We start from the raw sequence: 17,111 nt of genomic DNA, 5'->3' as shown, positions 1-17,111 counted from the left end.
ATTCTGACTGTTGAATGAGAACTGTAAAATGAAGTATGTCGGTGCTTTAATTCACCTGCATGGGAAACCATGACTCAGATAGTTATTTGATTAAATGTTAATGAGATCTACTAAATTGACCCAATTCTTACTTTTATGTATTAGATTTATATCAAAACAGGACCAGTTTTACCTGTTTTCCTTTTTTAACATCTTTGAGTCAACATCTGCTTACAAGGGAAGTGCTGTAACTACCCTGGTTATTTAAATATTAATGGCTTCCATTAAAGGGAGCTAGGGATTGGCAGCAGGAAGATTGATAAATTAGATGGCATGATTGGTTTCTTGTTTCTGTCCCCAGGAAAAAAAAAAAAACCTCTTACCGGAAGAGCTTCTTCCATTTTTTTTTTTAATATTGCATATATATATGTATTTTTTTTTTTTTTCTGAACCAGTTAGAGAGTAAGATTGTTGATTTCAGGCATCCCTTGAAAGTAGCTGTGCTATAAAAGCATCAGTGTAAACAAGTTCATGTAATTTAAAAAAATGTTTTCACAGTGCCATAGAGGTCATTACCCTGGGGCTTCTTGGGAACCTAATTTCAGTTCCTAAATTCATTTTGTTCTTTATTATAGTCAGTAATAGGCAAAAGCATTTTTTAGCTCCATCCTGGATTTGGTTGGCCTTATTTACATTAAGTGTGGGGAATTCTAGTAAGTTAACCCTGAGAGACATGACAAGGGTTATATATTCAATCACATTATAATTATAAACCTTTATCTTACTGGGGAAATGTGCCTGAAAAGCTTTTAAAATTTGCTATAACCAATATTTTCATGTTATGCCAAATTGGGTTGTAATAAGCATGTCGTTAAAAGATTTTTACACGTTTTGTATTTTTAAGATGTTCTAATGGCTTGGCATTTTAAAGCACTGAACAAAAGCAGGCATTATATTTGCATAATTGTGTATCTCTTTTTGCATCCAGAAATGTGAGTGTGTGGAGTACCCTTTCATTTCATGTATTTGATTTAGAATTTACAGCTAAGAACATAGATCATGCTTAAATAGCAGGAGTGCAGAGTCATGTAACGGCCCTGGTGTGCTTGTCGTAATTCCCTACTTAGCAAGGTCAGGATTAGGGTGAGACAAGAGAGGCACTACCTCAGGTGTAAAACTTAAGAAAGTGTCAAAAAAAATTCAAGACTAGTAATATTTTAATGTAATAGTTAAAAAACTGTATAATACAGAGAAAAATTAATGATAATAAAAATTGTCAACATTTTAGATCAAGATGAGATCTGACCCTGCATCTGTACCTCCCTCGCTTCTCCCTAGTCCTGGCCTTGAGTGGAGTCAAGTCCTGGTTTCTCTACTTTCATGTCCTTGCATGAGACACTCTTTTGATTCAAGTTTTCCTTACCTGAATTTGGTGACAATAATCCTCACTTTCCTGGTGACAAGGATTTTTTCCTTGGCCAAATTTTAGTCAGGCTTCTGAATCTTCTGCTAGGCCTGTTTGTGCACTTCCTTGTAAAATCCAGTTTTAGCAAAGGACACTGGCTAAGTCGTTTTACCAAGAACCAGCAACATCAACATCCGATCGCCTCAATGTCTGACCAGGTTTCTCATCCTGCACCATCCCCCAGGTGATGTCTGATCACCCTGGCCTGTCTTCAGTGAGAATCCTGTTGGGTTTAGCCAGATCCACCTTACCCCAATGCTTCGTTTGAGTAATTTTCCATCCACTGACCCCCACACTGCTCCTTGGCTATAAATTCCCACTGGCCCGTGCTGCATTTGGAGTTGAGCCCAATCTCTCTTCCTTGCTGCAAGACTGTTGACTGCAAGGTCCCTGTGCCTGTCATTATCCTGATAAAGTCTTTGTCTCTATGCTTTAACAAATACCATTCAGTCATTTTTCTGTAACACTGGTGGAATTAGGAGATTCAAATCATCTACAAATACATGGGAAAGCCCACTATAAATATAATTTACATATTGATGTTCAAGTAAATAATTATACAGTTTTATGCCATTATTATTATAATCTCAGATGAATATTCTAAGCAAACATCAGATCTGAAGATCTTTGGAAAGCTTTGTGCTAATGGTTTGGGGCCTAATGTCTTTAATTTACTTATCAGCTAGCAATAAGGGGAGGAACCTAAGGGTAGTTGTAGGACCCTCCCCCCTTTCTTTCTTCCTTCCTGTTTTTGTTTTTGTTGTTGTTGTTCTTTGATACAAACTGGGGCTTTATAAGAGTTAGAGAACATAACCAGAAATCCATTGCTTCTTTGAAATTTCCCTGAAAGGTGTGCATGGATGCCTGAGGTCTCACCTTTGCTTAAGCTGTTTCCACCCACCCATGATGCCTTTCCCATTTCTCCCACCTGCCTGTGAACCATTCACCTTTTATCCATATCCAACTTGGATAAGGCCTTTCTATGATCTTTCGGCCTGAAACGTGCTCTCAATCCTCTGCCCTTCTGTGGTGGCATAATGGTTTCTACCACCCATTTATGGTCAGTTACAGAGTTCTTGTTGTTCTGAGTCTTTATCTAATCCTCCACTGAATTTACTTTCCAAACTGCATTTTAAAAAATGTCAGTGGTTCACTCCTATAATCCCAGCACTTTGGGAGGCTGAGGTGGGAGGATTGCTTGAGCTCAGGAGGTCAAGGCAGCAGTGAGCCGTGACTGTGCTACTGTCCTCGAGCTTGAGCAACAGAGCAAGACTCTGTTTAAAAAAAAAAAATCAGTAATTGAAAAATTACTGACATTGTAAATCCCTTGAAGAGTCTCCCATTAGCCTTTGAATTTAAGAGTGAGCAGGGATTGGGTGTGCTTATTTATGGTGCTATCCAAGGTCCTTGCAGAGGGCCTTTACACACAATATTTTTTTTAAGTGAATAAATGAATTTCTTGCATGTAAAAGGGCCGGGTAAATATTTACTCTTATGATTCATTTTTGGAATGCTGTTTTTATCCTAGACCCTGAGAGATGGTTGGTGCCATGTGGAAGGTGATTGTTTCGCTGGTCCTGTTGATGCCTGGCCCCTGTGATGGGCTGTTTCGCTCCCTATACAGAAGTGTTTCCATGCCACCTAAGGGAGACTCAGGACAGCCATTATTTCTCACCCCTTACATTGAAGCTGGGAAGATCCAAAAAGGTAAGTAAGTTTAATTAAATCAAAACCACTGGCATGAGTTCAACAGTTTCTCTTTTTTTTTTGAGACGAAGTCTCACCTGTCACTAGGTTGGAGGGCAGTGGCGCGATCTCAGCTCACTGCAACCTCTGCCTCCCGGGTTCAAGCAATTCTCCTGCCTCAGCCTCCCAAGTAGCTGGGATTATAGGCACAAGCCACCATGCCCAGATAATTTTTGTATTTTTAGTAGAGAGGGGGTTTCACCATGTTGGCTAGGATGGTCTCGATCTCTTGACCTCGTGATTCGCCCACCTCGGCCTCCCAAAGTGCTAGGATTACAGCTGTGAGCCACCGCACCTGGCCAATAGTTTTTCTTAAAACAAGTAACCCATAGGATGCAAAATATATTTCAGTATTTTTACTCAGTTGTTTTATTTCAAATATATATATATATTTTGTTTGTTTGTTTGTTTGTTTGAGACAGAGTCTTGCTCTGTTGCCCAGGCTGGAGTGCGGTGGCGTGATCTCTGCTCACTGCAACCTCTGCCTCCTGGGCTCAAGCGATTCTCCTGCCTCAGCCTCCTGAGTAGCTGGGATTACAGGTGCCCACCACCATGCCTGGCTAATTTTTGTATTTTTAGTAGAGATGGGGTTTCACCATGTTGGCCAGGCTAGTTTTGAACTCCTAACCTTTGGTGATCCGCCCTCCTCAGCCTTCAAAAGTGCTGGGATTATAGGCATGAGCCACCGCACCCGGCCTATGTCAAATATTAATGACTTGATGTCATATGTTGTCTGAGTTTTTAGCTAAAATGAGAATTAGCCAGGGTTGAATTACCTGCATGGTTGAGTTGCAGCATTTTGTTTATAAGACTAGTAGAGTGCCTGTGCCCCAGTGGTCACTTAATGCTAATACTATCCTTAAAACTTACTATGAGTCAGTCACTGGTTCCAAGCTTTCTGCATGAACTTATTTAAACATCTCAGCATCCCGGGGAGGTGGACCCATTTTACACATGTGAAACCAAGGCAGAAAGAGATTGAGCTACTAGCCAGAGTTCATGCAGATATCAGCTGGTTTGTAGGCTTCATACTCAGACAGCCTCACTGCAGCCTCCCTGCTGTGCCCCGTTATCCAGCAAGTCTGGGCCTTAGTTTTCTCATTAAGATAAGATGGAGCTTTAACAACTTACCCAACTTGCAGAGATGTTATGAAAATCCAATGAGATAAGGCACGTGAAAATTTTTTGTACTCTATAAATTGTTCTCCAAATATGAGTGTTTGCAAATGGCTTTATTTAGAGATTGCGGTTTTTTCTATTGTTATTACCAGTAGGAAAAAAGGTATCACTTAATGTTATCAGAGACTAAAATTTATGACCTGCATCTGCTCTTTTTTTTTTTTTTTTGAGACAGAATCTTGCTCTGTCGCCAGGCTGGAGTGCAGTGGTGCAGCCTCGGCTCACTGCGCTCTCCACCTCCTGCGTTCAAGCGATTCTCCTGCCTCAGCCTCCTGAGTAGCTGGAACTACAGGCATGCGCTACCACGCCCGGCTAATTTTTATATTTTTAGTAGAGATGGGGTTTTGCCTTGTTGGCCAAGCTTGTCTCAAACTCCTGACCTCAAGTCATCCGCCTGCCTTGGCCTCCCAAAGTGCTGGGATTATAGGCGTGAGCCACTGCCCCCGGCCCTGTATCTGCTCTTAATGCTTCTTTGCGCTTAATCACTGTGCGAGTAAATGATTTCAACTTTCTGGACTTCAGTAGGTTCCTAAGCTATAAAACAGTAGACAGGTAGCTATTCTGAGGAGCTGTTTGCAAAGAGCAGCAGAAAAATGGGGTAGTGGCTGGAGGGAGCACTGGGGTCCAGGAAGGGTCTTTAACAGAATAGGAGAGAATGTTTGTTTGCTGATGGAAATGATGAGTGGGGAATTGGTTTGGTTTGGGGAACCATTGTTGGAGACTGTGTTTAAGAAGGTGAGAGACAGGGATCTGGCACACAGGGGCCCCAAGGTTGTCCCTTGTCACAGGTGGGAAGGCAGAGATGGTGCCTGTGAAGCTGGCAGGTTGGCAGATGTGATGGGAATGAAGAAGAACACTGGAAATTTTAGACAAATGGTCATTTTAAAGATCAAAAGCAAATCTAAATACTCTATAAAGAAGTTTAAAATAAAGCAAGTTTTATTCGTTCAAAGTATTCTCACAGCCAATAGGATGTCATTGTTTTTTGGTTTTCGTTTTACACGAAGACATTCTTGTATTTTAAGGGTATGTGTAAGTGCTGTTCATATGTCTTTTTCTGAAATACACATTGTCTTCAAGTTTCACCGTCTCTTTTCTAAGGAAAGATGAAAAACTTTGATAATGTATTTAGTGTATTTTAAAAAGGACTGATTTTTACCTCACAAGAGAAGTCATGGGAAGATGGCTGCCCCACCGTATGGGCTGATACCATTAAGATGCTTGTGAAGAGGCAAAGTGTCGTTAAACCCTCCAAATTGGATTACATGCACGTATTTCAGCTTCCTTAACAAGTGGATTCTGATGGCTTAGATTTATGTTCATTAACAGTAAATCAAAGCAAACCATTTAATGTAGGGATGAAAAGGAGTTAAGTAATTGTTATAAACAAATTCTACCAATTCACATATGAGGAAATTGAGACTGAAATACTTTATCCGAGTTGCCCAACGGGATGTGTGCAATAGAGTTGGGTAGCAGAGATGGGTTTAGGACCCAAATCTTCTGACTTCTGCTCTGTGATTTGCCTGCTATAATTTAGTTCTGTTTGTTTCAGAAGCTTCTAAAGTGTTCTTCTAAAGTGACCAGATGCATACACACAAAACAGTTAAGGAATTAGGCAGTGCATACTAAAGTACTAAAGTATTACATTTAAAGTAAGTGCACTGGAGATTCGGAGGAGGAACCTATCCCTGTCGGTTGGCATAATTGAGGGAGAAAATACTAGAGCTGTCGTAGTTGTAAAAATAATAAGTAGCTAACATTTAGTCATTATATCCCTAGTACCTAGCATAGTACCTATACATAATAGGTATGTATAAATATGTATGGAATTTAAATTTGGGTACCAACCATGGGCCAGGCATTGTGTTTTACATCCATTAGCTCATGTAGTTCTCAGAGCAACCCTAATGAAGAATCCATAAGCATTGTTCCCATTTTACAAATGAGAACACTGAGGCCCGGAGAAATCAAATATCTTGCCTAGGGCCATAAAACTAGTAAGTGGCAGAGCTTGAATTAAAACCTATACTGGCCAACCCCAGGGCCCATGGTATGAACCACTATGCTATATAAGCAGCTCTGAATTAAACCTTATACTGGCCAACCCCAGAGCCCATGATATGAATCACTATGCTGTATGACCAGCTCTGGACTTCAGAGTGTCGGGTAAGATTTACGTAAATAGCGAAAGGTCTGTGCGTACCAAATGAGAGAAACAGCTTAAACAAAGGCATTAAGTGAAAGTGACCATGGTGTTTCTGTATCATACATCTGGTGGAACCAAGTAAAAAGAATACAGAGAAATCCGTCTGAGAGACTACTGACATCCCTCCTGTTCTTGTCTTTCTTGCCTATGAGCATTTCTCAGTTACGGGTATTAGCAGCAGCCAAGAAAGATTCCAAGGGAGGTAGTTTTATCTTCCACCCTCCCATGTCAAGATTGGTAGATCTTCATCTGATGATTGACAACATTTACAATATTAAATCTGTGTATAATATCACTTCCTGAAGTTATGTTACACAGTCAAATTCTTTGAACAGAATTTTAAGTGGCTGATTCAAAATCTGGTACATCTGGGTATTCAAATGTAGCCCTGACAACATAATTAAGGATAATTTTATTCATCCGCTTTGCTGAAAGTTCAGGAAGCTCTGGACAGATGGTCAGCTCACTCCCCTAAATCCCTTTTGTTTATCGAGTCTGTCAAAACCCTAGGAACGTGAGTCTTATTATTGCAATGGAACATTTTCGAGATAAACAGTAGCTCACAAAAAAACAAGGGAAATTTTTAATTTTTAAATCCTCAATTAGCTGGCTTAGTTTTATGTAATTGTAATTGCATGTTTACTTTCTCTGAAGCTAGAATAAATCTTTACTCCCTGAAACAAAATGAATGTAGGAGGCACATTTTAGCTTGTTTATAAACACTGCATTTTCACACTTTAAAGACTATTTTACTGGTAGGTCCTAATTTATTATTACTTATGATCTGATAATGTCTGTCCACACTGGTGATAACTTGAGTGTTTGTGAATCTGGCATGCATGCTGATTAGCTGGTTCAAGCCCTTTGTTGGTCACATTCCAATGTTTTTGAAAGTGTTAATATCACAAACATTGGTTGCAGCAGTAAAAAACAAGGAGGAAGTAAAATCACTTCAAAGAAAACCTTTTCCTTTTTAAAACTGTTCTAAACATTTGTATTGTGAGTCATGGTGCTGGGAAGATAGAAACTCCTCCATCTTGGGAGTTTGTTTTCCACATTCCATTAATAGAAGGATGCACAGGACATTTGAAAATATAAAAAGTCATTTTAGTTGATGACATTTTTAATTATTTTACTGGGATTTAGTTAGTGGAAATTTAAAATTTGAAACAGGGCAAAACTTTTTTTATGGGCTAGAGAAAAGTTCTAAATTTCTTAAGATCTTTTAGCAAGGTCTGCCTTAGGAGGTTTTTGTAGAAATAAGCTAATCTTAGTGCATTGTCAGTAGGGCTTGTTTTAGTTCATTCATTTATTGACTTGTTCATCCATTCATTTGTTAACATTCATTCATTAAAAAGTATTTATTGAATGTCTTAGGTGTGTAAATCAGCATGCCGAGTCCCAAGGTATGCAAAGTTAAATAAGACAAATTCCCCACTTTCCAACCTCCTGACCTAGGAGGGAAGTTCTGAAATATACTCAAGTAAAAGGTAGTAGAGAAGCTACTTTGGCATCCTCGGGAAGGGAGGGATGAGTGAACATCTGAATCATTTGAGAGCAGTCCGTGGACCCTGTGTGGTGCTGGTCTTGGGAGAGATAGATTGATTCAATCATCCTCTCCTCTGTTCCATTCCCTCCAGCTCCTTTCTATTATATATTTTCTCTTTTTCTCATTATACTTTGACCTTTCTCATTTTTCTGTGTTGTCTTTCTCAAATCCTCTTCTTCCCATTTACCTTTCTGTGGTCCACATCTCACTCATTTCCAGTCCACAGTTTTTACTTCTCTACTCTGCTTTTTTTTTTTTGGGAGGCGGGGGGTGGTATCTGTTTGATTTTTAGAAGATTAATAGTTTTGCTAAAAATATTTCAAAAGCATTTTAAAGGCTACCCAGCCGTGGGGGTGATCTTTCTCTGGGCTAAGTAAGAGTGGAAGTGAAGAAGGGGAGAAGAAAAATGACAGATGGCGGGAAGAGTGGGAGGGGAGGAGTGGCAAAAACCACTTTCCCCAAACACCTCCGTTTTCTTTCTCATAAGATCCTCACCTCTCTCTCTTTTTCTCTGGCTTTTTTTCTGATGGAGGAGGGATAGACCTCATTGGGAACAGAATGTGAAGACCTGCAGAGGTTGCATTAAGCAATCTTCCCTGGGAGAACCAGGCTGAGCCAGAAAAAGGAAGTTCTTCTAGACTTCACTTGGAGTGGCCAAAGGCTAATGATAACTTTCCCTTCCAATTGACTGAACCCATATTTTATGTGCAGTGCTAGGCTAAGGGTTCATATGCATTTTTGTTGTTTGATCCTCACAGAAAGCCCGGGGTAGCGGAATCAGTATTTATATTTTGCATAAAAGGAAAGAGGCTCAGAGAGATGGAGCAGCTTGCTGGGGAGTCCTAATCTAGTTAGGATTCCAAACCCAGGTCTGTCAGGCTGGGAAACCCATGCTCTTCTATCGTGCTAGCCTAACAGGACCCTCAAGGACCACCTGTTGAGACCTTTCTTTTGTCCCCATGACCTCCTCTGCTCAGAGGTGCTCCCTGTTCCTAGTCAGCGGGTGCATTTCACAGACAGCAACAGTAGTTCTGCTCCCTACCTGCCAGCTTCTTTCTATAGGTTTTACATGTGGGGGCTCTTTTAATCCAGGTGGCCCACAGGCAGTACATCTTCCGTAGAGGAGAAACTGAAGAACAGGGAGGTTAAGTGCCTGTATGGTGGGTCACCAGCTGGTCTATAGGAGCACTAGGATCAGCAAAGGAACTGTGTGGTCTAGATGAGAGGTTTTCCTTTTGAGAGGCATGCCTATATATATGTTATTTTTTTGAGACAGGGTCTCGCTGTGTTATCCAGGCTGGAGTGCAGTGGCATGATCATGGCTCACTGCAGCCTTGACCTCCTGGGCTCAAGTGATCCTCCCACCTCAGCCTCCCGAGTTGCTGGGACTACAAGCACTGCCACCATGCTCAGCTAAGAGGCATGCCTCTTGTAAAAGAGGAACTAGTGGTCCCAAAACAGCAGTGTGCTGGGAAAAGTTTAGCAACCAGCCCTTGCAGTCAGGACCCTGACTTGTAGCATCTATTCCCTTGAGTGTTAATATTGTCACCTTGGCTTATTTTATCCTGTCAATGTCTCTGAATGCTGAGCTGGGAAAAGATGCTAACAATTAGCCCTCCAGAGCCTAAGGGCTCCACCTACCGTCAAAGGCATCTTTAGTCGATGGCATGTGAGGAGTCAAGCTTCCTGACCTACTAACCAGTCTCCAACTTAATATGGCTCAGACTTACATCGCTTTTCTTGAGTGACTGGTTCCTACTGGGGACACATTCTTTGTCACCACTAAAGGATTCTTCTTCACCCAAACTTTCCCTTTTACTTCGCCACCACATTCTGCTGTTTTCTGTTCCTTTGCCACTCCCTTCCTGACCACTACTTCCCTTCCCACTCCTTGCCACCTGCACCTTCTGACTCACTCTAGTTGAAAGCCCTGGGGGAAGGAACAAACTCTGCAGCCTGACTGCTGTGTTTAATCCCAGCTCTCCTCTACTAGCTGGCAAGTCACTTAACCTCTCTGTGCTTCAGCTTTCTTATCTGTAAAGTGGGAATGAGAATTATACTTCCCACATCATGTAAAGCCCTGGTATTCTGGCCTTGTAAATGTCAGCTCCGAGTAGCATTCTTTACTCCTGGGCATCCTTGGCTGTCTAAGCATCCCCAATTACTCCTTCCCTGTGCCTGTCCCAATGGTGCCATAAGAAAGCCAGGACCCCTGGCCCCCACAACTGCCCCATTGTCCTATTTGGCTCCCCCTGAGTAGCCATGAGGTCACTCCCAGTCTCCCCACTGTCCACCACTGTCCACCTCTCCCCACTGTCCACAGCCACCCACATTCCCATATGCCTCAGCCCACTCCTCTTAGTAGATGTGACAGGCTTTTTGCCTTCATGAAAACAAGAGCGTGAAGGACACAGGCCTTCTCGGGGTGAGGCCGAGAGCTGCTTCACCACATTGTTACTCTTGCACCCTACTGTTTCGGGTCAGGTTACTTTATCCTGCTCCTTTCCATGTGGCCCAAGGTGATCACCTTGGTTTATGCAAGGTGTGATGATAGGAGATTTTCTTTTCTTCTTTTTAAAAAAACTTTAAAAAAACCTTATTACAGCTTATAAAATATATTTGGGCACCCCTCCCCAAAGGCTTAAAACTTTCACATATCCTTGGCTAAATTGTGAACGTGGACTATGTGGGATTGGCCAGGGGCAGGCTGGAATTTGCTGAAGGAACTACCTGTCATACCAGTTCCCTTTTAGCTTATCTAATCACTCCATTTCATCCAGACTGAGATAGATGGCTCACATTTTTGTTGTTATTGTTTTCTGTAATCCTTGGGTAAATTTTTTTTTTCCCCCACTAGGAAGAGAATTGAGTTTGGTCGGTCCTTTCCCAGGACTGAACATGAAGAGTTATGCCGGCTTCCTCACCGTGAATAAGACTTACAACAGCAACCTCTTCTTCTGGTTCTTCCCAGCTCAGGTAGGTGCCCAACAGAAAGAACACCAGTGTTCAAGACCTGGCTTGCTGTTTGAGGGTAGAAATGTTAGCCTACCGAGCTACAGGTCTTTAAAAAAAAATCTCATAGATTTTTTCTAAAAATAAGATTTTTGTTTTTCTAAAAATAAGCAAGCCTGCATGGTGTTCCTATTTATGGGCAGGAAACAAATGTTTTCTGCGGGAGTGGGAAGTGTCCAACTTCTAATTTCTTGCAGCCTTATTTGGAGTGTTAATACTACCACCTTCTTCCTGCCACAGTCTTCTTCCTATCATTTTGTTGTATTTTTGTTCTAAAAATACTTTGGGCAGGGATGGGTCAGGGGAGCCCAAGGAGGATAGGAAGTAAGGAGATTCCTGAAGTGAACAGGTAATGCGTGGCTAAGTATGTTTATATCTAGTCAGCCATGGCCTTGTATAGCTGCGCTGTCTGTGGACTCCATGCACTCAGTACCCACTTATTAAGCATATTCTGTTCTGTGGGGGCCACAGAGGAGACAGAACTGAACTCAGACTCTATGGATCTTTAGAAGATTGGGAGGATTGCCGATCTAGGAAGGCTTCTGGCAGGAAAGGCCATCACTTTCCCAAATCTCTATAGACAGAGGTGGGTATGTTTTTCTACTTCACCAATCCTATGTAGTTCACCTCTAGATTATGCCATTCTTCTGTATGAACAAGACATTTTTAGCTTAGAGGTGCTGTTGCGGGTATTGCTGGAAGCGCTGAGAAGCAAATCTTATTCCACTGCAGAGTAATTTTCTGTTTTCATCCTCCAAATTGGATTTGTTTTACGGGCTAGAGAAAGCAAAGAAAAAGCTATCCCTATGGAGGGTGTTATTTATATTTTCATGTGATTTGCATATAGCTGGGTTGCATCTGTAGTAACTGAGTAAATTGCTTAGTCCAGGGTAGTTTTCAAGTTACGTTGTTTCTCCTGGTACTATTGAGTTATATTTTCTTGACTTTTCTTTCCTGCTTTCTCAACTACATGGCCTCTGACATAGTTCACCCCAAAGCAGCCTGTGGTGGGATGTGGTCAGGTTGGGGCATGTAAGAAATGGTGAAAAATTCCAGATCCTTTGTCGCTGGGCTCACAGTAGCCGTCAGCCTGTCGTCTTTTCTGGAAGGCTTTCTTGTCCCCTAGAGAGGGCTTCTTATTTCTTCGTCAGTGTTGTGTTGAGTGAGGCAAGTGAGATGCCTAGAGCATGCAATGCAAGGAGACACTCACCCTGAGGGTCATACAAGTGCAAGGTCAGCACTGGAGCCTGAGCACCCTCCAGTCTCTTGCTTGGTGCCTCCCATAGGTAGAGCCCAACTGGGAGCCAGGTGGAGTCGGGTGGTCTAGCCCATAGGGGTCTGCCTAACAGGGCACAGAGCGGGATGGAGGAGAGTGATAATGGGCCTTCCCAGTCTCTTAAACTTTATGCCTTTCAGAAATATTCTGTATGTGTGCATTTTTTATATCATATCTATTGATGTCATTGAATGCAGTCATTTATCTGCAGTAACTTCTTTATATTAGTTTTCTCTTGCTGCTATAACAAATTGCCACAAACTTAGTGTCTTAAAACAACGCACATTTTATTTCACAATTCTGCAGATTAGAAGTCTGACACAGGTCTCCCTGGGCTGAAGTCAAGGACCAGTAGGGTTGTGGTACTTCTGGAGGCTCTAAGGGAGAATCTCTTTTCTTGCCTCTTGCAGTGTCTAGAGGCTGCTCTCATTCCTTGGCTTATGGTCCCTTCCTCCAGCTTCAAAGCCTGCAAAGGCAGCCTGAGTCCTTCTCACAGCACATAATCTCCATGGTCATGTTTCCTTCTCTGACTCTTGTCTTCTACCTCTGTCTTCTAAAAGGACTCTTATGATGACATTTGGGCCACCTGGATAATCCAGGATAATCTCCCTATTTTAAGGCCAGTTGATTAGCAACTTTAATTCCATCTGCAACCTGAATTCTCTTTTGCCCTCTAACCTAACATATTCTAGGAATTAAGACACTAACATCTTTAGGGAGTTATTATTCTGTACAAAATGGATACTTGAACATTTGCCTAGATTATTGAGTCTCAATATGTTTTCTCTCAGGGATTCTCACATGTTATTGCATACAAGAATTCTCTGACTTCCCCCAGAGATTCTGACTTGTAAATTGGCAGAAGCCAGCAGGTTGCAGAATTACCAAGTGAACCATTCTCTGTGAAACCACTCCAGCCTATGGGCCACTACCCTCTGCCTGAAGCTCCTGGCTGAAAAGTGACCAACACGCCTTTTACCAGAAAGAAATGCCTACAGCAGCCAAACCCAGACAGAGGTGATGTGTTTCCCATGTTGAGGGTTGAAATGAGGGGAGTGAAGAGACCTGTGCAGCCTGTGGAGGTCGGCTTCCCTAATCCAGCTTGCGGATTCTCTAAGAACTGTTAGGACTGCTTCCCCATCTTCTTTCCACTCTAGTCCTCCTCCCCCACTCTAGCTGGAGAACTCCAATTCCTTACTTTCCCTTCTGCTTTGTTACTTGTTTTTGACACCAGTCAGTTCCTTGTTACCCTCTGAATGTTGAGTCTTCTTTAGTAATGATCCAGATTTGTAAAAACAGGAACTAAGGGTGACAGAAGAGATCAGATGGAAACAAAGCAAAAACCCAGTTTTTTTCTTTCTCAGGTTGCCTCTGGGCAGGTGAACAGCTATGTCTAGAATGTAGGTGGTGCTTTGGCACCGTAAACCTGTTCATGGAAAGGAATTTAGTTTGCATGCTCTACTGGTTGCCAGACTGAAGTCTGAAAACCCCCTTCATTAAACAATGACTGGACTGTTGGTTTTTGCTTTTTCCCGTTAATTAAATGAAAACCTAGCTGTGCATCCCCTGACCAGGTTATGTTCTTTTGAGTCCAGTACTGTAGCCATAAACACAACCTAAGATGATTCCAGGAGACACAATGGGAAAGAATGTCTTTAAGTGTACATGGTGTTCTAGTGAAAGTGATAGATGAAGCTTCGGGAGAAGAGGGGCAGAGATGAAAAAACGGTACCCACAGATGGGTACCACCATGTGGCAGCCAAGATAGATTGTTCCAAGAACCTCTTACCAGGAAGCCCACATGCAGAGCCAGATATCTGAGGCTTCTGGCTATAAATTATGGAGTCACACCAGTTTGGGTGAAGGAGATAAAGCAGGTGTGACAAGAAGAAGCAGTGGTCACTGAGACACATTTGGCAGAGATATTAGTTCATTGTCTGTCATAGGGAAGCAGCTGATATTGTCACCAGGGAAGAAATGACCCCTTTAAAAAACTGAAGGTAGAGAAAATAAGAGATCCAGGAAGGATGGCACACTTGTCATATCCTCTGAGTATTTTTTGGGGGGATGCTGTTTCTTAAATTAGTTTTGTTTTCCTGTTATTGCTGTGAGACTGCCCTATTATTGTATACAAATCAGTGCAGAATAAATTCCAGAACTTGAAATTGGTGTGCAGTGGGAATACAACCTGCAAGAGAAAGGAGTAGGCATTTTGCATGGGATAAAAAGTATAAGGAAACTAGCAGAAATGTAGCAGTTATAGCTGCTGGTAATTGAACACTGACTATGTGCTAGGCACTATGCATTTTCTTATCTAATCCTTACCTGAACCCCATGAGGAAGGAATTGTTATCCTCATTTTATAGATGAAGAGATTAAATAATCAGCCCCAAGTTACTCAACTAGAAATTGGCAGAACTGGAATATAAAATTAGGCCTCTGATGTGGAAATCCTTGATCTTGGCTGTCATGTGTTAGATCCAGAGAAAACGAGTCATGGAAGGCACTTGAGTATAGTGGCCAAGACTACAGTCTCTTCGGTAAGTCAGGCTTGGGTAGAAATCTTGGCTTCGCTACTTAAGCTAAAGGGTGACCTTGGGGAATTTCTTAGTGTCTCTGAGCACTGGTTTCCTCATTTTAAAATGGGGACCAAAATACCTACTTGGCAATGGTTTTGAGACAGAAGAGATAATAAGGGAAAGCATTAGAGTGGCACCTAAAACATAGTAACTATAGTTGCTATTGTCATTATTTCATTATGATTACGATTATTATGGTTATTATTACTTTTAAAATTATTAACACAAATAATGTCAAGAACTAAACCAGTCACAATTTGAGAGGTTACAGATGACAGCAAATAGAGGGAAATTGTAAATTAGAAGGACCTGAACCCCAGCCATCAAGGTGGATTAATTGCTACCAGGTCAGGAAATTACTAAGTGAAATTGGGATTTTTTTGCACTGAAGAAGATAAAAAAGACATAGAGATTATTACTCTTTAAAGTCAGCATCCTTCTCATTGGAAAAAAAAAATAGCTAGTATTGGACTTTGCCTTATAGATGTAGGAACATAGATAATTCATTGGACACATTTAGCCAAAACCTGCAGATCAGTTTTTTCAAATGCCATGGAGCCAAAACCTGGGGCATTTAGAGTCAGGCCTAGGCCCCTTCACGGAGGACCCCACCTTGATCCTCAGGCCAAGAGGAAAGGCCCAGATTCCTGGATTTGAGAATCTAGTGTCTATGAAAGATCAGGATTACACTGCTGAGGCCCGTGAGGTGCTGGGGCAACCTACAGGAAGGGCTCCCTCTCAGGATCCTGCAGGCTGGGCCCTGCTGAATCAGATACTAGGATGATCAGATAGCACAATCAGCAGTCAGTTGGAGAGAAAATGAACCGCTCTAATGCTCCTGGTCCAAAACAAAAGGCGTTCTCTCTGGCAGTAGAAGAGCATGTCCCAGAGGTGCCTGGAAGCCAACAGAACAGCCCATCCTGGGGGTGAAGGCATGGAATCAGGCCCCACCATACTTCAGCATGGTGCCATGTACACTCCGTCATCTGCACATCTGAACTTCTCCAGTAACACAGTTAATGTGGAAGAGGACAGGAATTCCCAAATGTGCTACTGCTCATCAGAAATACCTGGGGAGCTTTGGAAATATGATAGATCTCCCAGCTCATTGTCTAGCTGCACCCAGCAGAGATTCTGATTCTGCAGATCTTGAGAGGGCCCAGGGATCAGTGTTTGTAATGTGCTCCACAGTGGTCCCAGTGCAGCCAGTCAATGGGCTGGAATTTGGGAAAAGAGAACTAGAGGTTTGGATACAGGGATTCTAATTCCAAGTCTGCAATTCCCGGCTGTATAACTTGGGAGATGGCATTTGTATTCTCTGGGCCTCAGTTCTCTCATTTAGAAATAAAGATGTTAAACCTAGTGGATTGCTAAGGCTCCATCCCAGCATTACATTCTGTGGTTCTATAGTTAAGTATAAAAATATCCAATAACTCCAAATCAGGATGTGGATTGAAAGAAGGAGCCCTTGAACGTGTGGCCTGTGTGGTAGCCAGCCTTCAGGCTAGTTCCCAGTGCTCTTCATTCATCCCTTGGTGTATGTGCCCTTGGGCAATCCCCTCCCATACTGAATCAAGGCTGGCTTTGTGACCAACATGCTAGCAGAAATGATGATGTTTGACTTCCACGGCTACATTATAAAGGGCAATATTACTTGTGCCTTGGTCTCTTGAATCTTTCATTCTGAGGAAAGGATGCCATGTTGGGAGGACACTCAAACAGCCCCATGGCTGAGCCTCTGTGGAGAGGAAGTGAGGCCTCCACCCTCCAGTGGGTACCAACCTTGGAAGAGGTTCATCTGGTACCAGTCAATCCTTCTGATGACTGCAGCTCTGGCTGATTCCTTGACCACAGTTTCATGAGAGACCCTGTGCCAGAACTGCCCAGCCAGACACCCTCAAATTTCTGACCCACAGGAATCCCGAGAGATCAAAAATTATTATTGTTGTCTTAAGCCATTAAGTTTTGGAGAGATGTTGTGCAGCATTAGATAACTAACATAGCTTCTTGTCTTGTACTTTTAGGCTGTGGCTGTGATATCTTGTGACAACTAGCATATACTCCCTGCCTGGGGGAAGGGTGAGGACATAAGGAGTGGGGATTACTATGTGAGCTAC

General features: G+C 42.2%; 1 protein-coding gene across 7 annotated transcripts in view; it reads left to right on the top strand.

The window, feature by feature from the left end:
• CPVL (carboxypeptidase vitellogenic like) overlaps nt 1-17,111 on the top strand; it is a 189,739-nt gene that overhangs the window by 54,720 nt on the left and 117,908 nt on the right. For all 7 annotated transcript variants that reach the window (XM_034963852.3, XM_055115811.2, XM_003807887.5 and 4 more), the window contains 2 exons: nt 2,973-3,151; nt 10,985-11,103. In XM_034963852.3, the coding sequence (XP_034819743.1) occupies nt 2,983-3,151; nt 10,985-11,103 (288 nt within the window). In that variant the 5' untranslated portion in view covers nt 2,973-2,982. The remainder of the gene's footprint in view (nt 1-2,972; nt 3,152-10,984; nt 11,104-17,111) is intronic.

This window comes from Pan paniscus, chromosome 6 (genome assembly GCF_029289425.2).
Source record: "Pan paniscus chromosome 6, NHGRI_mPanPan1-v2.0_pri, whole genome shotgun sequence".
In the NCBI taxonomy this organism is placed as follows: Eukaryota; Metazoa; Chordata; class Mammalia; order Primates; family Hominidae; genus Pan; species Pan paniscus.
Note: the sequence above shows the minus strand (reverse complement) of the source record. Positions and strands in the feature narration are given on the sequence as shown.